The sequence below is a fragment of the Drosophila willistoni genome (assembly GCF_018902025.1).
Source record: "Drosophila willistoni isolate 14030-0811.24 chromosome 2R unlocalized genomic scaffold, UCI_dwil_1.1 Seg167, whole genome shotgun sequence".
Classification (NCBI taxonomy): domain Eukaryota; kingdom Metazoa; phylum Arthropoda; class Insecta; order Diptera; family Drosophilidae; genus Drosophila; species Drosophila willistoni.
Window position 1 is genome coordinate 16,500,061 of NW_025814050.1, and position 25,901 is coordinate 16,525,961.

The 25,901-nt window shown below is 37.3% G+C and overlaps 5 protein-coding genes across 7 annotated transcripts; 3 read left to right on the top strand and 2 right to left on the bottom strand.

Moving 5' to 3' along the window:
• The first annotated feature begins 4,215 nt into the window (after positions 1-4,215).
• LOC6642743 (protein kinase shaggy) lies at positions 4,216-5,841 on the top strand. Its single transcript, XM_002065145.3, has 2 exons — positions 4,216-4,462; positions 4,546-5,841. Exons 1-2 carry the CDS (start codon positions 4,459-4,461, stop codon positions 5,712-5,714), a joined length of 1,173 nt encoding a protein of 390 aa, XP_002065181.2. The 5' UTR covers positions 4,216-4,458; the 3' UTR covers positions 5,715-5,841.
• A 594-nt stretch (positions 5,842-6,435) lies between these two features.
• LOC6642744 (zinc finger protein 142) lies at positions 6,436-8,899 on the top strand. The gene is made up of 2 exons (XM_023175862.2): positions 6,436-8,107; positions 8,173-8,899. The coding sequence occupies exons 1-2, from the start codon at positions 6,599-6,601 to the stop codon at positions 8,788-8,790; spliced, it is 2,127 nt and encodes a 708-aa protein (XP_023031630.1). The 5' UTR covers positions 6,436-6,598; the 3' UTR covers positions 8,791-8,899.
• Positions 8,900-9,101: 202 nt separating this feature from the next.
• LOC6642745 (dnaJ homolog subfamily A member 2) lies at positions 9,102-10,860 on the bottom strand. Its single transcript, XM_002065147.4, has 3 exons — positions 10,657-10,860; positions 10,145-10,588; positions 9,102-10,086 (listed from the first exon to the last, which is right to left on the bottom strand). The coding sequence occupies exons 1-3, from the start codon at positions 10,723-10,725 to the stop codon at positions 9,409-9,411; spliced, it is 1,191 nt and encodes a 396-aa protein (XP_002065183.1). The 5' UTR covers positions 10,726-10,860; the 3' UTR covers positions 9,102-9,408.
• A 491-nt stretch (positions 10,861-11,351) lies between these two features.
• On the top strand, positions 11,352-14,752 carry LOC6642746 (NAD-dependent histone deacetylase sirtuin-1). The gene is made up of 2 exons (XM_002065148.4): positions 11,352-12,868; positions 12,992-14,752. Exons 1-2 carry the CDS (start codon positions 11,674-11,676, stop codon positions 14,182-14,184), a joined length of 2,388 nt encoding a protein of 795 aa, XP_002065184.1. The 5' UTR covers positions 11,352-11,673; the 3' UTR covers positions 14,185-14,752.
• Positions 14,753-18,322: 3,570 nt separating this feature from the next.
• On the bottom strand, positions 18,323-25,684 carry LOC6642612 (polycomb protein Sfmbt). 3 transcript variants are annotated; one of them, XM_047010816.1, is made up of 9 exons: positions 25,617-25,684; positions 24,615-24,839; positions 23,159-24,185; positions 20,661-22,007; positions 20,350-20,599; positions 19,763-20,283; positions 19,425-19,694; positions 19,255-19,346; positions 18,323-18,657 (listed from the first exon to the last, which is right to left on the bottom strand). In XM_047010816.1, exons 2-9 carry the CDS (start codon positions 24,759-24,761, stop codon positions 18,325-18,327), a joined length of 3,987 nt encoding a protein of 1,328 aa, XP_046866772.1. In that variant the 5' UTR covers positions 24,762-24,839; positions 25,617-25,684; the 3' UTR covers positions 18,323-18,324. The 3 variants fall into 3 exon arrangements, with proteins under 3 accessions (XP_046866772.1, XP_023031339.1, XP_046866771.1); XM_023175571.2 differs by having other exon boundaries at positions 19,330-19,694; XM_047010815.1 differs by lacking the exons at positions 23,159-24,185; positions 25,617-25,684 and having other exon boundaries at positions 19,330-19,694; positions 24,615-24,670.
• Positions 25,685-25,901: the final 217 nt, after the last annotated feature.

Consider the following 25,901-nt stretch of genomic DNA (forward strand, 5'->3'; position numbering starts at 1 on the left):
CTCGTGGGTCAGCCATTTGAATTGGCAGTTGTCAGTGGTTGAGTGGGTGGCAGGATATGTAAGGGTTAGTAGATGGGTTGTTATTGTTTGTCTGTGTGTGTGTGTGTGGTTGCAAAATGTTTGCTCTCTTAGCATATTTCGTCGTGTAATGCAAATTAGACATCTATGACATTTGTCAAACGGGGGTCGCGTTGGGGTTTTGTACTTAATGAAATTTAACTGTTCTGTCATTCATAAATCAAATAAAATAAGTTTATTTTCAATGGTTATACAGTTCATTTATCATTGGCTTTCACTGTCTCTCACTCACTCTTCCTTTCTATTACACAGGCCGACATGATTTTTGGTAACGTTAACTTGAGAAGTGTTCTTAACTGATTTGGGAACGTAGATTCTGACTGCATACTCGTTTTTTGCCCATTACATCCAGATGTTGTGAAATCAGGGGATCTAGGATTGGAAAATAGGCACTTAAAAGTATACTATAGAAAATTAAAAATTGTTTTTCTACATTTTATAGAGATTTTAGAATTTCCTGTTCAAGAAAAATAGCTCTTGTTTGCAAACATTACTAATAAACAATTTGTTAGATGCATAAAGATTCAAATAATTCTTTAAAATTAAATAGATGTGAATTCTTTGAATCCTATAGCATACTTTTTGGTTCAAATATTACTCTTTTTGGAACCATATCCAAAGTGGATATTCTATTAAGATATTATTCATTATAACAAAGAATCTGATATTTTGTAAATTGCTTTTAAGTCATACTAAATATATAAATAGGTTAAAATAATACTGTTTCTTGCATAATAATTTGTTGATATTATACTATTAAGTATTGCATTTGCTTCGAAATCCTGACGTGATAGACAAAAACGTGACAGATCTGCACCCACAAATTACTATAAAAGACCTATTAAACTTAAAACACTTTTCCATGACCTCAAAAATGTCGGCTTGTGTTGTATATACATACATGCCTATATATATTGAAGCATATTGTTGTGAAATTTTCAGTAAAAACGTATAGCATACATTTTGCTTTTAGAGATTTAAAGTAACTAGCAACAAATAATGTTTTAATTTGTTATGTAGAGTTTTATATTCTGTTGAGAAATATATTCTATAACAATTATTACATAATACAAAGCTGTAACAATCTTATATAATGATGATATGCAATGATGCAACTAAAACTGTCAAGAGGTGAAAAATACAAACGATTTGTTGGCTTGGAATATATGGAGAGAATTACATACAATTCATAAAGAGAGCTGTCAATAAATGTTTAATAAACAAAAGTACTACTAAATGTCTTAATCATTTTGATTTATTAACTTTGACGATTTGCCATTTCTATTTGAGTAAATTGAGTGCAAGAACTTATATGTATATACTTGGCTGAATTTATGTAAATATCTTCTAGATTCATATTGTAAGTACCCTTCAAGTAAAGAGCCTTCTTAGCCATTGCTTTTCAATTGATTCAACGTGCCGCATTCATTTGGTTTTTTTTTTTTTTTGTTTTTCTGTTCTCGTGGCCAAGCACTTGACGTTTCAAAGTCAATGGTTAATGGAAATTCGCAATTCGTGGGAAAAATCTTTCGACTTGCACAAGTCTCTCTATTCTCTGAAATAAAACAAAAAGCTGTTTAGACTTACCCACTGTGTAATTAAACAACATTTGAATGCGCCACCCCCGCCCAGCCTCAACCGCCTTATACTTGCGGTTGGATAGTCACACCTTTGTATTGCCAGAGATGCCGATGCCGAGATGCCGATGCCGAGATGATGATGATGATGATGGTGGTGGTGTGATGCACTCACTAACCACTGCTTCTCTGTTCTTGACCTTGAACTTGGTATTAGATATGTAGCTATTCAAAAAACCGGTTACCTCCAACTGAATCTTGCTCTCTCTCTATCTATATCTTTTTTTTTTAGCATGTGCAAGAAAAACTGAACGGTGTAAACACGAGGTAGCCAGCCGCCTTGATTTCTAAACTGGAAAAACAATAGCTTCGTCTGGTAAGTAAAACAAATACAAATACCCAACACATATTTCTATTAAAATGAGCATGAAAAATAAATTGAGGAAGACCTCTATAATTAAATATGTTGATTAAAACACATTTGGTATGCTTACACAATTTCTAATTGCTTGATGGAGGGGGAAAGCCCAACCATAAAAAAAAACAAAACAACCTCTTCAAAGAGGCCACAGGAGCAAATAAAAAGCAACACTTTCCCGCTGACACCAACAACGTGTTGCTATTGCTTACACGCCTCAAAGTGTGCTACATGAAAGGATGATGCAGGCAGCGGCACGACGTACAACGACCACAGCAGCTGGCGGCCTAAGCTCAGGCAGTTAATTTTAAAAGGCACAAAGAAAATAAAGCAAAAAAAAATGAAAAAAAAATTAAGACCCAGGAAACCACAAAACCATGCCAATGCCAGTTGTTAGAGTATTATGTGGGTGCTCACCAGCTAAAGTGTTTAATAAAGGCAATGTTTTTTTTTTTTTGTTTTTCTATTAATTAAAGAAAAGGCCAACCAAATTTGACTTTTATGGCTACAAATTCGTTATATTAAATCCCATAATAACCAGTGAAGTAGGCCTAAGGCCTAATATAATACAATCATCTAAAGTCTGTCAATTCCTTTAATGCGATAATACTAAAATAAATAAATAAATTAAAATGAAGGTCTGCTAAAATCATTAATCTACATGGTACAGTTAACGTTATCATTATCAGTATATATTTGTGTTAAAGATAATAGAAAATGACGATCTGAAATTTGAATTATCTTTTATAATAATCGTCGAGGGAAAATTGGAACTTCCTTTAAGCCATAAAATCCACATCATTTAGTAAGTATTGTGAATCTCAATCTCAGTAAATCTCTTCAAGTCTTCTTTTAAAGATTAACCTTGAGCCGGAAAGGTTTGAATAAAATTTTAAAAAATGACATCTAAACAGGGATCGGGATCAAAACGAACGTACTCTTATTACTTAACATAAGACTAAGAGTAGACTAACCCAAAAATATTTATTTATCTGAAGTTTTTTATGAGTAAAATGTTATACTGTTCTTTAGTTTTTTTTTTAATATGCTTAAGTTTAATTTTAAAGCTTTAAATACATATATACTTTAGAGTGTTTGATCTTCTGAAAGCATTGTTTATAACTTTTAAGAAAATCAATGTCATATTCACAGAAATATCGAAATCTTTGGGAATTTTTTGTAAGAATTGAATTTTACTATTAAAACCAGCAAAAAAAGAACCCCTTCTGATTACCAGGAACTACCTTTTAGCCTTTGAAATTTTTTTTTTTTATTATCTTATCGCACTGAAACATTTCTTTCTTTCAACTAGCAGATAATAATTGTAAAGGGGTAATTTTTCAGTATTCCGTAGGACTTCGTATACAAAGTCGGATAAAATGACAATTAACCCCCAGCATCTGAGCACATATTAAAACTATGGATGGTAGTGTAATTATTTTTCTATTTGTTTTTATCAGGTTAAGTTATCCATGCTGTGTGACAAAAAGTGCTGAGTGTTCTTATAAATTTTGAACGACGCACAGTGGATGAATTCGCTAAAGTTACTAGCAAAAATCTGTATCTTTTGATCTTTAGAATTTGCATATATTTTTTCAATACACTTAAATTTCATGTGTACTTACGGATATTATCTTAGCATAGGAAATAACGAAGTTATTGATCAAAGTCACTGTTTACCACCGATTTTTCCTATGGGAGCTATATGATATAGTCGTCTGATTTTAATCAAATTCGACACAGTCATTGGCAGATATATAAAACTGACAATGTTTAATTTTAAAGCAATCGCGTCGAAAGTAAGAAAGTTATTCAGAAAAGTCACTGTTTTCGATCGATCGTTCCTATCGTACTATATGATAGAGTCATCCGATCATGCTCAAATTTAGCACAGTTATTAATGGATATGTTAATTTTGAATTTTTACGACAATTGCGTAAAAAGTAACGAAGTTATTTACAAAAGTCACTGTTTTCGACGTATCACTTCTGATCCTGATCAAGAATACATACATATACTTTCGGAAAAGCTTCCTTCTATTCGTTGCACACTTCTGACCAAAATTAGTATACCCTTTTTCAAAGGGTAGAAACGAAAGTATGCAAATAAATTCCATAATCAATTGTATTGTATGTTGAAAATGGGAAAAACTTTTGTAAATCGGAAAAATTCGAAACCCGACCACTGTGCTACGACTAAAGTTGATATGGATTTCCGTTCCACAATTTGATTTGTTGGTGACAGTTGTACGACCCTGGCAAAATTTCGTATGCCTTTATATGAAAACTCTGGTAATATTAAGTAGGTCATTGTACAAGCTGGCAACTCTCTAAAAAGCAGTTCCGTAATATTGTCCCTCGTTTTGCAAGTGTTGGGGACAAAAATATGGGTAAGTTTTGACTTTGCCGGCCCAAAAATTCTTGTCATTTCCCCTCATCATCATCATCCACCATCCATCCCGTCTTTAAATAGAAAATCAAAATCAATTGCCCAATCCTGTTCCTGCTCCCGTCCATTATGTTATACCAGAGAATCAAACATTTCATACGATGGCATATTACCATTCAGGATGCAGAGCGGTGCCCACATCCATTAATGTGAAGAAACTAATCGGTGGTGGAACCTTTGGTCGCGTTTATCAGGCCGAGCTGCTCGACAATGGCCATCGACAGCATGAGAGTAAAATAGTGGCCCTTAAGCAAATCTTCAATTTCGGCAACTATCAGCGACGGGAAGTGGATATTATGAATCAATTAACGCAGCATTGTAATATTCTGAAAATGATATTTTTCTTTCACATTCAAATGGGTACACCGCCAAACAATTATATAATAATGGCCCTGGAATATATGCCAATGAGTCTATTGGACTATCTGATCCAGCAGCGTAGAAATATGCGTCCCGTTGATCACATCTACATTCGCATCCTGGCGTATCAGCTCTATCGTGGATTGGCCTATTTGCATAGCAAGAATATATGTCATCGGGATATTAAACCGGAGAATTTGCTGTTAAATGAAAAGAAAATGTTACTCAAACTGGGTGATTTTGGTAGTGCCAAAGTTCTGGTGCCCCATGAGGGGAATATGAGTTATATTTGCTCTCGTGCCTATAGGGCACCCGAACTATTCGCCAACAGTTTCGTCTATACCGTCTCTGTGGATATGTGGAGTGCCGGCTGTGTCCTTGCCGAAATGTTAAACGGCATTCCACTCTTTGCCAGCAATAAACATGGCAAAGAACAATTACTCTATATTATCCAGATCTTGGGCACCACTGGATTAGATCGTGTGCCTCGAATTAGAAACATGTGTGACATCACAGAGACACAGATCAATACATCACGTGATTGGAATGCCATATTAAATACTTATGTACCTCAAGATTTAGCTGATCTTTTAAATAACTGTCTAGTCTATCAACCAATTGATCGTATATCAGCCCTTCAGGCTTGTGCCGATCAAAGTTTCAACGAATTACGCTTAATGGAAACTCTACAAACGAACATGCCCAATGGTGAGAGATTGCCACCGTTATTCAATTTTACTAAAGAAGAACTGGGTTCAGATGCAAAACTAGCCCTGCAGCTGTTACCATTATACATTTGCGAGGAGGGCGAATTGATTGAGACGCCATTCTAAGCAATATAAAAGGGTCAAACGTTTATAAAATGTTTATGCCCTAAAAAATCTAGTTTCTTCCCCTAGTCACTATACTAAATTTTGTACTAACTTTTATTGTACTAATAAAACTAATTTTTTCCATTTTTTTGTTCCATAATGTAATTTTACTAAAACATTATTTATTTTTTATTAACATCCTGTATACGTCTCTAATTGTAATATTATAAATGTTAAGGGCAAAGCCGAACTTTTAATACTCTAAGTGACCCATGAAATTCTTCTAGTAAAGATTGGGTTTAATAGCAAAGAATGGGTTTTTTTTGCCCTTCCTTTTTTTTAAATTTTTTATATATTTTCTTAAGTTTAATAGCAGGTCTTTTTTAAAACTAACTATACTACGTCTTGAATTTTAATTTTTGGCTCAAAAGAGACAACTAAGAAATTCGCCTCCCCCAAAAACTGCTAGAATTTCGATATTTAAGACCGATATTGACGCTAAAATTACCGATTTTACCCTCCATTGCCCTAACTGACCTATTTAACTCTTCGCCTAAGGACTTTGCCTTAAGAATGAGTCTTATTTGACAATCCTTTTCTTTCAACTATGACTAATTTAAAATATATCCTTTCAAGTGGCATCACTGACCACTATATACAAAATAAACTAAACTATGTATGTCTTTACTTATTTACACCAAACTCGGTCTCTTTTATTTTGACAGAATGAGGAAAAAGAAGCCATCCCAGCAGGCTTGGCATTCAAAAAGAAGCTAAGAAGTTTTTTGACGGTCCCACAGTGATTCAGTTAGACGCCAGTGCTCGTAGGCCTAACATCAGAGAACCACAAAAAAAAGCAAACAAAAAACAGGCGAAAAAGTCAAATTTCCTGTAGAGCTACGATTATGGAACTTCCTTCGATGGTAGAACGTACTGGCGGACAATTGGTGGTACGTAGTTTGGTCAGTGGTGCAGCTGTCTATCAAACTCCTGTGGAGGCCTCCGAGGCTAATGTCAATCGCCAGGCAAATCTTTTAATGGGTGTAGAGCAAATGGAACGACAATTGGAACATTATAGTATGACCAGTCGCTTGGTGGAAGCAATGCCTGTGGTGCAGATGAATCGTGAAAATGTGACAGATGGACCTTCAACAGCAAATTCAGAATCTACGGCTGTCAATGAGGATGATTTACCGCAGTGCAAAATACGTCGGAATTATAGTTGCAATCAATGCGCTTTCTTTACGCAGAATCCAAGAAGTCATCTCTCACATTTGCGTGATGTACACGGCGAACGTATAGTGATAAATGAATGCAAGCTATGCCTCTATGCGTCACGTCACTTCCAGAAGCTGGTCCGGCACATGAAAATGGTGCACGGTTGTTCCGATGATGTGGGCGCTGTGGGACCCGGAGGCATCGCTGGAGTTCCGATGAGAGGCAAACGGAATATAAGTCGAGAGTTACGCAAACGTCGTTTGGAAGAGAGCATTGAAATACCGTCTTCAGTCAATCCCTCAATCAATTCAGGTCTCTTGCGTATGCTACAGAATGGACCATCGTTGGAGCAATTGAAATGTGAGCTACAGCAACAGGAACAACAGCTTAGATGCAACATGGAGGCCTACAATCGCCAGCAGGAACTGTATCAACTGCAAGATATAGTGTCTAACAATAACAATATATTTTCCATGGCCTTTGAGTTTCAGTGCAGAATGATGCCAACACCCATGCCAGCAGCCCAGTCATCCATACAGGCGGCTTGTAAATTGGAACCGGAGAACAGCAGCTCTGAAGACTCTGAAGAAGCCAATTCGGGCAGTCCAACGCCGAATGGAAGGAACAGCAATGCCTTTCAATATCAATGCCACAAATGCTCGTATAATACACCAATCCGTGCCAGATTCAAGAAACATGTCAAATATCATTCGATGCCATTGATTAAGTGCAATTCATGTGATTTTCATACCCCATACAAATGGAATTTGGACAGACATACCAAAAATCATGGTGCCCAGGGTATATTCAAATGCGCCGTATGTGATTTTAGTTCGGATATCAAACAATCGCTGACCATACATGAGCAGAATCATCATATACCCACTGTAAGTCAGCTAAAGGCCGTTCGTCGTCCCAATCTAGAGGAGAATGAAGGAAAGCCTAGCATTTCAAAGAAATTGGATTTCGATGGTGAGCCGGGTCAAACGAATATTATAACTTGTTCTCATTGTCAGCAAAAAGTTCTAAATGCCGGAGATTTGATTAAACATTTGCAAGTTTGTGCATCAATCTCGCGAAATACTAATCAACAATTGCCGCAGGGTAATGAGTCGGAGCAAACTGAAGAGGAACTGCCGCAGGTTGCTAGTGATTTGAGTTATTGCGGCGTAGAAACGGCTCCGGGCTATGGAGAGGTGGGTGACACACACGAACTAAAACAACTTATGGTTAATTTTATCTTCCCCTCTCCCTATACTAGATCATAGATCACCTTTCATTGGAAGAAGTGAGCGATTTCACTCCCTGGAAAAAGGTATTCAAGTGTCCACATTGCACATTTTGGGCTGCCACAGCCTCTCGTTTTCATGTCCACATTGTTGGCCATTTAAATCGCAAGCCATTCGAATGCTCTTTGTGTTCGTATCGTTCCAATTGGCGCTGGGACATTACCAAGCACATTCGCTTAAAGGCCATGCGGGATAAGTCACACAATCAGGCTCAAGTCCTGATGAACGATGAGACGGGCCGGCGTAATTATGCCAAGTATAATCAATATTTAACCTTAATGAAAGTCAATGCTGATCAGTTGGTTGCAAATCAAGACTCGGTTAAGGGATTAACACGCGTCAGTGATAAATTGGAACAACTCTACGAGCCCATGGAGCAAGACGACAATTCAGACATTATGGAACCACCCTTGGATTTAAGTAAACCCAAAATTGAGACTGTCAATAATAATGCTAAAGTTGGAGTGCCAACATTTTCTGGCCATAAGGCTTCTCTGGTTCTACCTTCACCTCCTAAACGAATGAAATACAATGAGTCCAATTCTGATGAAGAAGTTCCCCTGGACTTAAGCAAATCTACTTCTAATTAATTTACATATTTTTCTACTCAAAGAGTTATTTTAAAACAAGATGTGTTTGTGAAACAAAACAAAACCATAATAAAAGTTTCATCAAAATGTGTGAGAATCAAACAAATCAGATATTTTCCTATTAGACAAACTTTCTTTCAAAATCAAACATTTTTGTTCTTCGACTTTCACAAGATTATTAATTTTACCAAAATTTTACACATAAAACTTGGAAAAGTTCTTTGACATAGATATAATTTCTACAGTGAGAGATTAGTGTACATATTTAGTGGTTACTTGTAGGTGGTGAAAAACGAAAAACAAATAATAAATAGTATTATGGTTGACTTGCATAATTTAGCATGGTTTACGTAAAACATAGTCACATTTGGTTCATATTAATACAAAATATCGCGCAGCTATAAGCTAAACTAAAGGTCTAATATAAATTTCGATAATATTTCGAATCACGCACATCAGTTTTTGTCACAGCAAACATTCCTGTATGAAAAACAATACTATAAATATTAAGACGACTAGCGGCACCAAAAAGCAAACTTCATCCACGCTTAGCGTGCCCAGAAGATGCCAAAGATCAAGGCTAAGATAGCGAGCCTGCAATAGCCATAGCCACAACAACTAAGCAGTCTGGCACTGGACACTTTCAAAATGTGGCGACTGACCAGCTCCATATTCATCGTCGTCATCATCCTGCTGAGCCTGTCGTTGGGCATGTGGCTTATAATCGGATAGTTGTACTTCTTCGGCTCCGGACGGTATATCAATTTTCTCTCGCCCCGGCAAGAGCTCCTCAAGTGTAGCCAGTTGTGTAGGATTGGCAAAGTTATTTTCCGGAAAGTTAACCACAAATTTGATATAAAGATCTCCACGATCCGAAGAACTGTTATAAACCGGCATGCCACAACCACGAATCATTTTGATATGATTATGTTTAAGGACTTCGCCCGGTTGGGTGCTCATGCAAATTGTTTTGCCATCCAGATGCTGAAAGCAATGAGTGTATCCACAGAGAGCCTCAGTTAAATTAATATTCAAATCCTTCATATACAAATTGGCATGACGACGAAGAAATGTTGGATGATCCAGCTGGGCAATTACTACAATGAGATCACCAAATTCTCCACCTCGCATCTGATGCCCTTCATTGGGATAGGGTAACTTCATCATGTGCGGCACTCCCTTCTCGACTTTAACATCGCGTTCTACTTTCTCTTCAACATATCCCTGACCACGACATGTTGAACAAAGCATAGACTCCTTTATGCTAAATCCACGGCCTTCACATGAGGGACAACTCTATAATTTATATAATTTACATAAAGTCAAGTTATCCCTAAATACATTCCCGACTTACTGTGTCAAAAGTGTTGAGGCCCATAAAAGTAAAGGCCGCCGCTCGGCCAGAACCTCCGCAAGTCTGACACTCGTCACGTGCTTCCTTGGGTCCACCATCGCCATTACAATCTCCACAAAGCTTTTGGCGTGTGTATTCCACCGCCTTATTCATGCCACCCTCGAAAATCTCTTCCAGCGTCAGTTCCAATTTGACAACAATTTTCCCCTCCCGTTTTCCACTGCGTCCACTGCTGCCGGCAAATGGGAAAAATTGGGAGAAAAAATCGGATGGGTCTGCTGAGCCTTCCATGCCCTCTTGCAAACCCTTTAAACCATAACGGTCATAGATCCGACGCTTCTCTGGATCGGACAGCACCTCATAGGCAAATGAAATCTCCTTGAACTTATCACCAGCCTCAGGGTTTTTATCTGGATGGAATTCTTTGGCCAACTTGCGATAGTTCTTGTTAATAATATACAAACTTAATTTAATGAACAAACGAAATGTTTTAAACTATTCCACATTCGTACCTTTTTAATCTCATCTTCGGATGCATCTGGTGCCACACCTAATACTTCATATAAATTTAGCTTGTCCATTGATCGATTGTGCTCCTTGTTTTTCCTTTATGCTAGCCTAAATCCCTTATAAACTAAATCAAACAATCATTGTTTTTATGCACAGACAATTTTTTGTTATTGTATGACACTGTTTTCACTTCATATTGATGAGCCGGAGCTGGAACAGTGGTGCAGTTATATGAAAAAATGTCATTTGTGGAATCAGAATTTTTGGGCACAAAAACTTTATAACAAATCTTTTGAAAATACGAAACCGTTAAAGAAATAGTTGTTTTTTAATTACTAATATTATTTACACTTATTTTATTATTTGTTATGTTAATAATTTTATATAATCTTATTTAATATTTATAAATTCATAGATTACCTTGCAAATGCCTTACCACTGTGCAAAATTTAATGAAAATGTAGTAGTGTTGCAAAAGGTATATTTAAAGAGACCGTATTTTAGCATTTTTATTAAAGCGTTAGACCATTTCAACCTATGCGTTAGGACAATTCGAGCCAACGCCCTTTGGTAACACTCATACTCACTCACACATCTACGTGTGTGCCATCTTGGTTTTTTCATCGGAAAATTTTCCAGAAATTACGTCGAAAAAATTACGAAAAAATTCGAAATAAATTAATTAAATAAATTTTTCAAAATTTTATAAAAGTGTTAAAAAAAATTTCAAGTATTTAGAAAAATTTTTGGGTAATTTTGCGAATTTTTTTTGGGTAGAAAAAAATTTTTTTCTTCAAGCTGAATATAAGTACGAAGAAGAGGGAGAAAAAATTTTGTGTGTACCAACGAAAGAGCGGTGAAAACGGAACGTGAGAAAGCAGCAACAGCGCAGTAGCAACAAGACGACGAAGAAGAAGAAGAAGCAGTAGGCAACACCAGCAGAAGAAAACACCAGAGCAATAGAAATTTAATGGTACCAGCAAAGGAAGCATAATTGTATTGACAGAGAAATCTCGAAAATGATGGAGAACTACGATGAAATACGATTGTCTTCAAATATCACAGTAAATGCCAAAGATTTAATTGATGAAGTTGGCGATGGAAATACAAAATTAACAAATTTTGATTTTGGCGCCGAAATTCTCACAACAACTACAAGCAAATCAGAAGCAGAAGCAACAGCAAACAAAACAAAAACAGTAGAAGAAGAGGAAGCAGCTATACAGATGTGCGCCAAACAGAAAATTCAAACAGTTGTTCCAAATACAGAAGAGGAAGAAGATGAAGATGAGGATGCCTCTGTGTCCTCCGAATGTGACGACGACGATGATGATGATGACGACGAGGAGGAGGGAGAGGATGATTCAAATTCCAGTTCGGATTGTTCATCAATAATGGGGGGTGGTGCTAATGGCATGGATGGCGGAGGCGGCGGAAGTTCAACTGATTTTAAACTTCGTTGGCTTCAACGTGAATTTTATACGGGTCGTGTGCCCCGCCAGGTAATTGCCAGCATCATGCCACATTTTGCAACCACCAGTTCAGATTTGCCCGATGACTCTGTACTCTGGGATTATTTGGCTCATCTATTGAATGAACCTAAACGACGATCCAAACTCCAGCATGTCAATACATTTGACGATGTAATTGATTTGCTACAGAAATCACAACGCATTATTGTTTTAACTGGTGCTGGGGTATCTGTTTCATGTGGCATTCCCGATTTTCGTTCCACCAATGGCATTTATGCCCGCTTGGCTCACGATTTTCCCGATCTACCCGATCCGCAGGCCATGTTTGATATCAATTATTTTAAGCGCGATCCGCGTCCATTCTATAAATTTGCACGAGAAATATATCCTGGTGAATTTAAGCCATCGCCATGTCATCGTTTCATCAAAATGTTGGAAACCAAGGGTAAATTGTTGCGAAATTATACCCAAAATATTGACACCTTGGAACAGGTGGCTGGCATCCAAAGGGTTATCGAGTGTCATGGTTCATTCTCGACGGCCTCGTGCACTAAATGCAAATACAAGTGCAATGCCGATGCCTTGCGCAAGGATATCTTTGCTCAGCGCATTCCAGTCTGCCCACAATGTCAGCCACATAAGGAGCAGAGTGTCGATGCATCGGTGGCTGTTACCGAAGATGAACTTAAACAGCTGGTGGAGAATGGCATCATGAAGCCAGACATTGTCTTCTTTGGTGAAGGTAAGTGATCATTAAGATTAAGATGTTTAATTATTATTGCAGCAATAAACTTTTTTTGAAGCATAAGAATAATCCAATTGTGTCTATTTGTTTCTTCTCTCTATTTCGCTTGATCTTATGTAGGTTTGCCAGATGAGTATCATACAGTGATGGCCACAGATAAGGATAAATGCGATTTGCTAATTGTCATTGGGTCATCGCTTAAGGTACGACCCGTGGCTCATATACCAAGCAGCATTCCGGGCTCGGTGCCACAGATATTAATAAATCGTGAGCAATTGCATCATTTGAAATTCGATGTGGAATTATTGGGTGATTCAGATGTTATAATTAATCAAATATGTCATCGATTGTCAAGCTCTGGCGAAGATCCAACCTGGCAGCAGCTGTGCTGCAATGACATGATCCTCCAGGAATCAAAAGAATTAATGCCGCCAGAGCCTCATTATCAGCATCGCCATCACTATCATCCGCATCAATATGCGCAACAAGTGTTGTTGGACTCGACAGATACTCAGTCGCTTAAATCGAATGGCTCAGCAGCTGGAACTTGCTCAGATAGTGGCTTTGAGTCCTCCTCGGCCGATCGGGCTGCCATTGAGCGCATCAAATCGGACATACTGGTGGAACTCAATGAGGCTCCAACAGGTCTAAGTACTGGTCCTAGCTATCGTCATTTGTCAATTGATTCATCCAAGGATAGCGGCATAGAGCAATGCGAACAGGATCCCCGTATGGTTAACCGCAATCTTGTCCAGGAGACCAAGACAGCGGCACCGAGCTTAACTCCCATACAGCCGCAGCGAATTAAACGACAAACTGCCGGGGAACGATTGCAATCGGGCACCTTCTATTGCCATAGCAATAATTATTCCTATGTATTCCCGGGAGCTCAGGTCTCTTGGGATGATTATAGCGATGATGATGATGATGATGGTGGTAGGATTGGCCATGATATCTTTTCCCATGACGTCGATGATGATGATGGGGAAGATGGTTTTGACTTGAATGCCACACCCCTGTCTCCATTATTACCCCCTTCGCTGGAGGCTCATATTGTCACAGAGATAGCCAGTGGTGGAGGAGGGTTATCAGCAGGTGGTAGTAGCACTCTAGATATTTGCCCTCTTGTCCCGACCGATACAGCTGACAGCAACTGTTCCAGTCCCAGCCAAAAGAGATTAGCTGTGGCCAGCAATAGCAACGGGGACGACGACGACGAGGTAACGCCCCTAAAGAGGCGGCGACCAAGCCAAGAAGCTGAGCATAAGCTAGAGGAGAGTCCTCCACCTGCTTCAGCAGCATTAGCTATATAAATTTATTTAGGCTAGATTCATCTTACATATTTATTATTATTATCTATTTGTCCAGAGAAGCTCGCGGCTAAAAAAAAACAAAAAAGAAAAAGAATTGTACTCACAGGAGGCTTGGATGATTTTAAGATAACCACCATTCTCCTAGTACCACACTACCCATCCTTCTCTGTCCTTACCTTTTCTTAAATGATATTCGTTTCCTTCTTATGTTAGGTTTTTTTATTTATATTATATAAAATATCACGGAATGCTGTAAATGTTAGTATTTTATCATATTAAGTTGTTATTGAGGCCTTTTTAAAAAAATAACGCGAAAGCGTAGATTTCTTTTTTCGGTATTTGATAAAGATTTCATCTTAAGCCTCAACTGAAAGCAAAAAAATTTCTAGATATATAAGCATAAAATTATACAAATATTCTATACATTTATTATATGTAATAGTTTAAGTAACCTAGACAAAAGCATATTAAAATACACAACAAACACCCTGTATATAAGTACACACACACACACAAACACTTTTTTGTATATTGAGTTGAATTAATGTATATTGAATCCCTTTTTTAATTTTGGTTCTCCTTTATTTCCACTTTACTCTTACTATACTATTCTAAATTCTACGGTTATGGCAACTAATTTTCTTTTATGCACATTTTTATACAACACACACACACATACAAACAAACCACTACTATTATAAATATATGTGTTTACATATATATTAGATATTTTCAGTAGAATATGAATCCAAGAGTTTGTCATTTGATGTGAACGTTAATCAAAACAAAAAAAAAAAAAAGAAAACATAATATTTAAAGATGAAAAGAATGCAAAAAGCAAGCAAGCACACAATTTAGTCTAAATGTTTAGCCACCAAACGCATATAGAGTGTAAATATTGTCAGAAAAGAACTGTATTAATATCCAAAATATATATATGTGTATGTCTACATATATACATACTTAAACTAAAATTGCAAGTCTTTTATTTCAACGAAATTTTTGAAATTTGGATAAAGGTAAATATAACTGATTTTAGCCTGGTTTGTGTTTTTAATAACTATGTTTTGTGTAAAATTGATGGACCAATTTTTAACCAATATGGAATAACCATATCGGTCAGTCTACTTTACGTTATATTCCTGCTAGGAACTATAGCCCCAAGAAGAAGGACTTGCTAGTTCCACACAGTATTGATTGCATTTGAAAATATGATATAAAGAATTTCTTCCTGGGTATTTATTGTTATTTTTCGTCAGTACCTCCCCCGAGCTGGGAGTGGATATTTGGGCACCTGCTGCCTTCCTTATGTTTTGATATCCGTTTCTTATGCTTCCTCTCCGGAATCGAAACCTGCAAAATTATGGAAACATTAAAAAAGTGGATTTTTCAGTGAATTATACAAATTGTATTCGTTACTATTTTCTCTTAAGTGTACTAGAATTCCTTAAACGGATCGGAAGTATTTCTTTCGTGATTTTTGAGGAAGTATTTCTTTTGAATTTTTGACAAAAACTATTATATACTCGGTCAGTGTATGCATGTATAAATTATATGGATCCCAGGCTAGTGTATGGATCTAGTTTTTATCTAGGCCGAAGGCCTATCTGCCTTGTTGTAAAATACAGTTAGGTTAGTTTGCAACTATAATATAGGATTATACTTATAATAATACTATAAATTATCTAGTTTTTTTCAAAAATTTGCAATAGTTCAATATTTAAGATTTGAATGCAGCCTAAAAGAAATCATTATAAATAGTATGTAAAAACATAACAATTTTCAAATACTTAAATCCAATTAAGTATAGGGAATACTAATATAAATAAATAAGAACAAAATATATGGAGAATTCAATTTAAAAAAATTGAAATCAAGCTTAAAATCCTGCCTATAAAAAGCAGGATGCAGCTTCAACACCAAGTTCATATATTATACGGTCAAATATCTATTGATCTTCCGATTTCTCAAGGAAATTAGTTGAAAATTTCCAAAATAATCCTTAAAAACCTTTTTATACAGTTTATGTATGCCTACATATATAGGTACAAAGTTTCAAACTCATAAATCGCCTAGGGAACCAAGAAACGTCCCTTGAGAATTCATAAGGGATGCATATCGAAGGATATCATTCATTAATTTATGCTAACACCTTTTGCATTTTTATACCCTTGCAAAAAGGGTATATTAATTCTGGTCAGAAATGTGCAACGCATAGAAGGAAGCATCTCCGACCACATAAAATATATACATATATTCTTGATCAGCATGACGAGACGAGTTCATATAGCCATGTCCGTCCGTCTGTCCGTCCGTCTGAATCAACGCAAACTCCTCCTAGACCGTTGGAGCTACAGAGCTGAAATTTTGCATGTAGCCTTGTATATACTGCAGGCGTTGTATATCTCAGATTCAGCCGGATCGGATCACTATATCATATAGCTCCCATACAAATGGCAAAGTCACGAACAGTGACTTTTCTTAATAACTTCGTTATTTTCTGAGCTATTGTCATGAAATTTAATATTGGTTGGTAATTACACATATTAACGACTGTGCCAAATTTGATCAAGATCGGGTGACTATATCATATAGCTCCCATAGGAACGATCGGTCGAAAACAGTGACTTTCTTCAATAACTTCGTTACTTTTACTTTGTTAGTTTAATATATCTGTTAATGACTGTGCCGAATTTGATAAATATTTGATTATATCATATAGCTCCCATAGGAACGATCAGTGGAAAACATTGACTTTGATCAATATCTTCGTTATTTCCTATGCTAAGATTGTAGGCCGTTCCTTCGCAAACATTAGCCTTTTTAGATAAAACTTTTTCCACTTTGATGGTAGAAAGGAAAGAGATACCAAAAAAGTTGCAAGAATATACAAGCTTTGACGCGGTCGAAGTTAGCCCCGGCCCTCTGGTTTACTTTAAAGCCCAAGTTTTTGAAAATGAAACACGATCTAAGTTCCAATTTGATTCCTATGGGACAAAATTAAAATATATTAGGCTTAAATCGAGGACATATTGCCTCGGAAATATTTCAATACATTTCTAATTGCAAACCGAATCGAAAATAGCAATTTAACTTTACTATTGTTTCCTGTTTTTCGAAATAATTTAATGACACACGTATCCGCAAAGTGCGAGGTTTTGAGTAAAACAAACATATTTTTTCAATACTTGCAATTTTTAATTCGTTTTTATTAAGTATTTTGCTTTGTGTTTTGACATTAGCTGGTATCTTAAGAGTACCCTATAATTACATATGCTAATATAGTTAAGGTTTATTTTTCACTTTTGAAAAGGGGGAGTGGAGTTTTACATACAAGTTCTTTGCTTCACAACTCATGCCATCTCTCAAATAAAGTAAAGTTATGTATGTCTGGGAGAAAAAAAGTTATAGAATCGAGCGCTTTATGACTGGATTGAGGGATGTGAGAGAGGTTTCATATGTCTAACTCAAATAACTACATATGTATATGCTTAGTAATTATGCTGCCTGATTTCTCAATTGATTTGCTCTAAATAGGATGTAAAATAAATGTGTCGGGTGGGGCGGGGGGTGGTGGTATGTGCTTTTGGTATTTGCTCGAGTTAGTTCTGCGATATTATGAATTATGTATGTACAATTAACAGACCTAAGTTTTATGAATTGCTTTTGTTTAGATTACAAAAATATGCGTGTTTGTGATAAAAATGTATTTCGCAGTGTTCATCATCCTCACAAAAAAAAAAACTTTTTTTTTAATATATATATATAGAAACTCTGACTGATGTAACATGAGCATACCTTCTACAGACTATGATATATCTATTAATGATATAAGTGTATGTATAATCATAATATATAATATAAAATAACGCGCTGTGAGACTTGAGTTAGTTATACAAATTGTATTATGGATTGGTTAAAATCCATTCTAGGCAACGTATGTGTTTCGATTTCAAGTGCTAACAAAAATACTTTAGGATATACAATATATATATATATAATTGGTATATCCCCAATAGGAAGAGGATTTTAACTGTCTTCTTCCCCTGTATAATGTCTATCGGTGACAACTTTCGTTTAGACAAATCAAATCCAAATATTACAAAATCATATAATTAGATAAAAACTAGAAATCCCGCACTATAAAAATGATGATTTATTGGTCTTGTGTATTCTGGCCTTGCCCGGATTTATTTTGCACTTTAACTGGGCAATGAGGTCGGAGATTTTTAACGCTGGTCCCACTTTCATTCCAAGCAATGGCATTATATCATCCTTTGTTAGCTGCAGCAAACGTTTGCCATCAATCTTATTCCGGCTAAATGTGTCACAATGCGGCGTACAATCGTTAACGCGCAGAAATTGCGATACATCGTAAACGTTCCAGGTATCTGGTATGAGATCCAAATGCGCCTCATTTGAATCAATATCGGCCAGTCGTGGAATGTACTTGCTATTGGTCGCAGAGGAGTTCTGTAGGGGGAAAAACATAAAAAGCAATTAGTTATTTAGCTTAAGAAACTTGTTTTTGTTTAAATGTGTTCAATTGTCTTGGCGGGAACAGGCAAAGGAATATATGTGATTATTTAGGGTTTTAGTTAGTTGGGTTGGTTCGGCTATTGGGCGGAATGTTGTTGCAAGTACCAAAAATAACAGTGCGTAAGTAAAATTAAATTATATACAAAAATTGTTTGCTTTTGCGCATAATGGGTCTAGTTACAAATAACAAAAAAAAATTCGATAGATTGGATAACAAACAAAAAACGAGAGGCACAGTGGTCGATGTTGCAGCAAGGGATCTACCCTTAGTTGGGTTAGCTCAAATAATGTGTAAGCCTCAATTTACTATCTAAATTCTAACGACTTTGAATTTGCTTTAGCAACTTCTTCACTGTGCTCTGTATTTTGAATATGACCGCAATGCATGAGAGCTGGACAACGAGCAGGCTGGTGGGCAAGCAGGCAGGCAGGCGGCTTGGTTGGATAACGATAACGATGACGATGATAATTATGGTGACGATGATCATGATCATACACTATATACGCACTATTATCTCTCTACGTACTCACCGCAATGTAACTAGTGGCTTTGCGTCCCACAATTGGTGGGGCAGGTGATTTAGTAGTGGAAGATTTTTTCATTACCATTTTGTTGTTGCCTGCAACAGTAGCAGCAGCAGCAGCAGTTGTAGCGGCAGCAACAGATGCAGCAGGAATTACCGTTGAGGCGACCATTGTTGTTGTAGTGGAGACAGATGAAGCGTTGGTGGATGCAACCCCATGGAGGATCATCTGATCAGTGGAGGAATGGGTAGTTGATTGCTCAGACATGTGACTGGTACTGCCATCGCCATCAACATCGCCATCACCATCGGCATCGTCGTCGTCATCCTCTTCGGGTTGATTATTCTCATAGAAGGCAGCATTGTGATGTTCTGGTTTTAGTTCCAGTTTAATGCTCAGCTTGGGCAAGTGGGGTGTGGTCTTTAAGGCAATAGTGCGAGGTTTAACTGGAAAAGAGAGAGAATCAGAATGTAGAGATTATATTGTTTGACTTGGATTTTATTTATACACTTACCGGATGGCGTTTGATTGTCATGTTGCTGCTTAACTCCCGGCGCAGCTGCTCCACCCTTTTTGGGTTTACGTTTTCTCTGCACTTTTGGTTTTGGTGCTGGTTTTACGACTGGCTGATGGGTAACTCGCGGTGGCCCCTCCAGTTTGTGTCCCACCAGAACACACCAGCCCACTGGATAAATGTCGGCCGATTCACAATCTAACCATTGATCATACTCATCCGTCCAGCCATCGAAATGAACTTTCAGCAAACGACCCACCACCCGAGCCACTGTGGCTACACAGACCAGGCGTGGATCCATTAGATCAGCACATTCCAGACTCATGCCAGCCTCGAAGCCATGATTTGGAACAACCCGATGAAATAGATGCTGTGCAGCGGCTACAGTGCCCGTATCACGTAGATAACGATCCCAGGTGAATGTGCCGGCATCATAGCCATTTGGAGGGGTCACTGTAATATTGTTGCTCGCACAGAAGCCTGCGGGAAAAATGCACGGTGACTTCTCATGATAGCAGAACCTACACCAAAAACAAAAAAAAAAATGCATTTAGTTATGAGATCTGTATAGATTATAGATTTCTCACCAATCCGACCCAGATTCATCGGGTTGATACGAATCGATGCGTATCATCATGTAGCCAAATTTCAATACAGCCATCACAGTAGCCGGGCAAATGGAGGAAAGATTCAGAGGGTCAACGGCTTCCACTTTCATCCCTGCCACAAAGCCATTCGTTTTGCCATCCAAGAAGTATTCATCAAAGGTGAAATTCATTTTGAACAACTCAATGGTGGCATCATCTTCGTGTACTTCAATCATGGCCTCGCGACCAGCTGATGATAAAAAAAGAATTAGTTTTAAATATATTTAAATTGGTTAATTGATTAATCTTACCCAGCATTCGTTCAAGATAGTCCTGAGGGGCAGCCAAATTGTGACCCACTGTTGTTGCCCATCCCACAGGATGTATAATGGGTGAATCCTCGTGACACCAGAACCCATCATCCGAGTCAAAGTAGCGCAAAAATAGACGTTTGCCCACTATTTTCGTAACAGTGGCCAAACGCACCTGAGAGATGCGATCCTTGTCGACACACTCGAGATTCAGGCCAAGACGAAAACGTGATTGAAGACTATCGTTGATTTTGTTGTAGAAATTGGAGGGCAGGGTACGAGCACCCGATAGACGACCCACTAGAAAATCCTTCCAATCCTTATATCTATGCTCAATGGTCCGCGGAGGTATTAATGGTTTGCCCCTTGTGGCACACCATCCAACCGAATGGACTTCAGCATTGCAGAGATTCACCCAAAAATCATGGGAGTCCGTATCAAATCCTTCATAGCTCATTAGAGCCTTATAACCCTTAATTTCTAGAATGGTGGCCACCCAGAATGAGGTAGGTGTTTGTCCCGGCTGAATCACCTCAATATTATCGCAATCTGTGTTCTCCACTTCAACCTTCATGCCCACACCCAAATTATCCCAGACCTCACAGCCAGGAGCATGCGGAAAACAGGTTACAGGTGCCGCATTAAAACCCTCTTTACGCAGACGAGATAGCCAATCATATGAGTGTGTGGGATCATGCATACGCCTTCGTATACTATTGATTTTCTCCATTTGCGGACATGGACCCGGAAGACGTTCGTATTTTGGTATTTGTGGCAGATCATCCTGCGGAAAAACATCTTTGAACAGACGTAGAGCTTTGGGCGTTGGCGCCGCACTTAGATACGGCCCGGCACCGTTTGCCTGGCCAGCTGGGGCGACAGCATCGCCTACATCGCCACCATTCAATGCGGCTATCGTCTCATCGGTGGCCATTTGTATTGTATTGGCAGCGGCATCGCCGCCCAAAGACATTGGCTGACCAAAACCATTTAATTGTGTGATCTTTGATTGATCTGTGATACGAAAACGATAATTGGCATTCTTAATGTGAGCCGCCTGTAGAGCCAACTCAATATCCGATTGCTGTTGCAGCTGCTCATGCTGCTGTGGCGACTCCTCTGCGGGATCACTTATGCAATCGTCTTTCATATCCAGTCCAGCGGTAGTCGAATTACCCGCAGGTCCTGGTGAATTACTACTAACTTGTGCTGTAGTGCCATCCATTTTACTACTATTCAATACCAACGAGTAGAGCTCACCACGGGCACAGGCCATGCTGCAGAAGCGTCGAGATTTTGTATAGAATGTATGCTTTACACCAATGGCACCGCAACGCTCACAGACAGCTATAAAAAAGAACGATAATTAAAAAAAACAAGTTCAAAATTATTACAAAAAAAAACAATATTCTAAGTTAGTTTTCTTTTTTATTCTACCTGCCCCCATACAAACCCAAATTCTTGCTAAGCAAATAAATTTTTTATATAAAATTAAAAAATTAATATATGTATTTAAAAAATAAACTAAATACAAGAAAAAAAGAAAATAATAGAAGAAAAAAACTAGGATTGTTGATATTTTTTTAATGATTCTAAATTGCTTAAAACAAAAGGTCTTTGATTTGAAAACTCAGTTTTAAAAAGGATTTTTTTTTTTCAAAAATAGATCAACATAAAAAATACACAAGTTAAGTTTAGCAGATTTCAAATTTAAAAATCAATCATACCAATTTTGTTTGGCATATTCCGATAGATATTCATTGTAGATTGTAATACATTAATATTAATATTATTTAGGATTTTTAAATTCAGTTAAAGAATAAATGAACACGAGTTCTTGCGTTTAAAACGGAAAAGACCATCAAGAAGAAGAAATGCTGTCACGTTGCGACAAGTGCGACAATCGATATTAAAATTTAGGGTTGCCAAAATAAATAAAGTGCAAAATTTCTTTACTACATAAAGGAATAAATATATATATATATATATATATATATATATATATACATATGCATGTGATGAAAGTGCAGTAGAATTGCAATCGAATAGTTTGACTGGATGAAAGGATTTGGATCTGGCGAATTTGACAGAAGTGTTAAAATGTCAAAGTTAATTAATTACATTACAAAACTATTCAAACAATGCAAACTGAAAAAAAAAATGTAAAAATTTTGTAATGAGATACAAAATTTTTGCGACTTTAGGATTAAGATTCAATTATTGTAAACAATTGCAATTCTACTGGTATTGTGATAATTTACATTTTTATATTGTTAAATTTAATACTGTTAGTTATTCCTTTGATGGGTAAAATTCAAGAAATTTTCTTCGTTGACCATATATGTGGATTAAATTGTTTTTTAGAATTAGAATATTACGAGAGTTTCTTCAACAAGTTATTTGATTTGATGTTCGACCTCTTGCTTTTTGTTTTTGACATACTTTTCTATCAACAATTCTAGTGTGTGGGTGTGTTTTGATGGACACAATAACCTTACCCATGCCATCTTTTTGTATTGGTATCACCGATGGATCTATGTTGCCCTTGTAGGCAATTGGAGTCTTTAACACAAGTCCTGGCCTGTTAACGGGCTCGATTTTACGTGTCTTTCGCGGGGCTCGCTGCATTACGGATGAACCTGTGGGCGATGAGGTGATCGATGATGACGAATTGGTGGCGGTGGATGTGGCGATCATATTGCCATTACCGCCGCCGCCGCCGATACTACTTTTAGCTATGCTGTAGGAGGATTGCGTCGATGATGATGATGTTCGTATTTGTTTAGCCATAATGGGTGTCTCTCCATTATTCAACAGAATATTGCCAAATGGATTGACACCATTGGTGATTAAGGCATTGGCGTTGGACATGGTGGCGGTGGAGGTTAGAGTTGTTCCAAGCAGCTTATGATGCATTAGGCCATCACCTAGGGGGACTAGCAGATCATGCTCTACACCACCGCTGACAGACGATAAGCCAGCTGGTGTTAGACTTCCAACCGGCATTTGTGCCATGCACGAGGAAGATGATTGTGATATATCCTTGTCCGAGGAGTTCATGAAGTCTGTGTCGTCATAGGAATTATTATCCTCATTCATCATCACAAAGTCATCAATGTTGATTATCTCCTGTTTGGGCTGCAATACCGAAGAGCCATCATCATAGGCATCATCAATTTGGCCATAGATTTGCTGCTGCTGCTGCTGTTGTTGCTGCTGCTGCAAATCATCATCATCCTGAAGCACTTGATCGTTACTGAGTAAACCATTTGGATCTTGTATCAGATGATGTCCAACACCCATACCCTCCACACTGGCCGTTACTTCGGCATAATTCTGGAACACGGCAGCGGCTGCAGATTGCTGTAATAGCTGCTGCTGCAATCCGCCCATATGGGCAAAGCCATAGAGATTATTTGTATTGGTGGCTATCAGGGTGCCCGGTTGAACGCCCAGCGCTGCAGCCGCAGCAGCAGCCTGACCAGAGAAATCCCCCCCAACAAGGCTCATCATTGGATTCATATCCTTTTGTTGTTGATATTAAAGTTGTGTGATATTTGTGAATTGTTTTGTTTGTTTGTTTTTTAGATTTTTGTTTTGTTTTTATATCGGGGTGTGGTTGGTGGTTGGTGTGTGAATTTATATTATATTTTTTCGTTTGTTTTTTAATTTGTAACCAATATACACATAAATCATAGAAAAGAAAGTAGAAGAAATAAGTAAACAAATTCCAATTTGTTAAGAGAGATTGGCCAATCCCCAAGGTAAATGATTTTTAACCTAAAGGAATTTGGGTTTGTTTGCTTAACAAATACAATAGAAGAGCCTTCTATAACCTCTAGATGGCTCATCTTTTATATTTTTTTTCTTTATATATATATATATATTTTACTTTCAGAGAGATTGGCTTCCTTTTTTACTTTAAACAAAACGTTTTGCCATTTTTGTACTCACCAAAGTTGGTTGATGTTGCATATCCTCCATAACAGAGAGTCCAACTGTGGGATGTCCCAATATTGTAGCTGCATCCTCCAATGAAATGCGTTCCGAATTATATTGGCTACTCATCCACATCATGCGCAAACCATCGGCTGGATTCATATTGATGCCGATGGAAGGTACAGAAGATTGTATCAAATCTTAGCTCAATGACATTTATACCTCATTCATTTGGAAGCTCTAAAAAAGAAATACAGGTAATCAAATTAGTAATTCATCAATGATGTTTGCATTTATGTGATATCAGATGTTGTCACCTGTCTTTGAAAGTATCCCTAAACAGGTATACAATCCCAATAGGAGTAAAAACTAAAAAGAACGCATCATCCTGATGTTTTTTCGGCCTACTAAAAATAATGCCAAAGATAAATTGCTTGGCATTCCTTAAGGCTATAATTAAAATGTATATGGGGAGCCTTTGGGTCTAGTCCGTCCCTGGTCAGAAGCACTCACACACACGCACACTTATACACAAAGCATATGTATAGAATTTATACTCATGCATGTGGAAATTTACAAAGTGTAGTCCATATGGCAATTCCCTACATATTCGTCCTTTTAACAGCTTGCTGATTATTTTTCTTTAAAAACGTAAATACTACTTTTTTTCAATTTTTTTTTTTGCATTTGCATTTACAGGCATCTGCTGCGCATTGGTTAAGTGTCAGATGCAAGGGTGCCCCGCCGATTTGACGGCAGCGTGATTAATGACTTCCGTTGGCTTCACTTCTCACTTTGCAGCATTATGTCTGCATTTAAAGTCTTTTTTAATTGCAAATGTTTATTATAAAAAAAACTTTGATAAAATTTATCTTGGCGTTTTGTTAAATATTGCCTGCGGCTAATTCTCTTTTTTCGCTACAGAAAAAGTCAATCAAGCGCACACATTACAGACAGGCGACAGGCCACAAACACAGAGCACAAAGAAAAATGCCCATTGAAAACATTGAAACTTACAGTATTTACACACGGTTTTAGTTGTTTTAAATGTAAAATTATTTTTTGTTTATATTTCAAGATCGTTTAAAGCATTTTTTTAACGTTTTTCTTGGAAATTAGTTGTGTTTTTTTGCTTGTTTTTGCATATGTATGTGTGTGTTAACTTTCTGCATTTGCGCCAGTTCAGGGCTGGAGATTGCCAGTGACAGGGTTGTATATGGCAACCAACAATGCGTTGTAGAGATGAGCGTAATTTTGTTTGTAACCGTTACTTGTCACTGAATTGGTTAGAATATAAATATT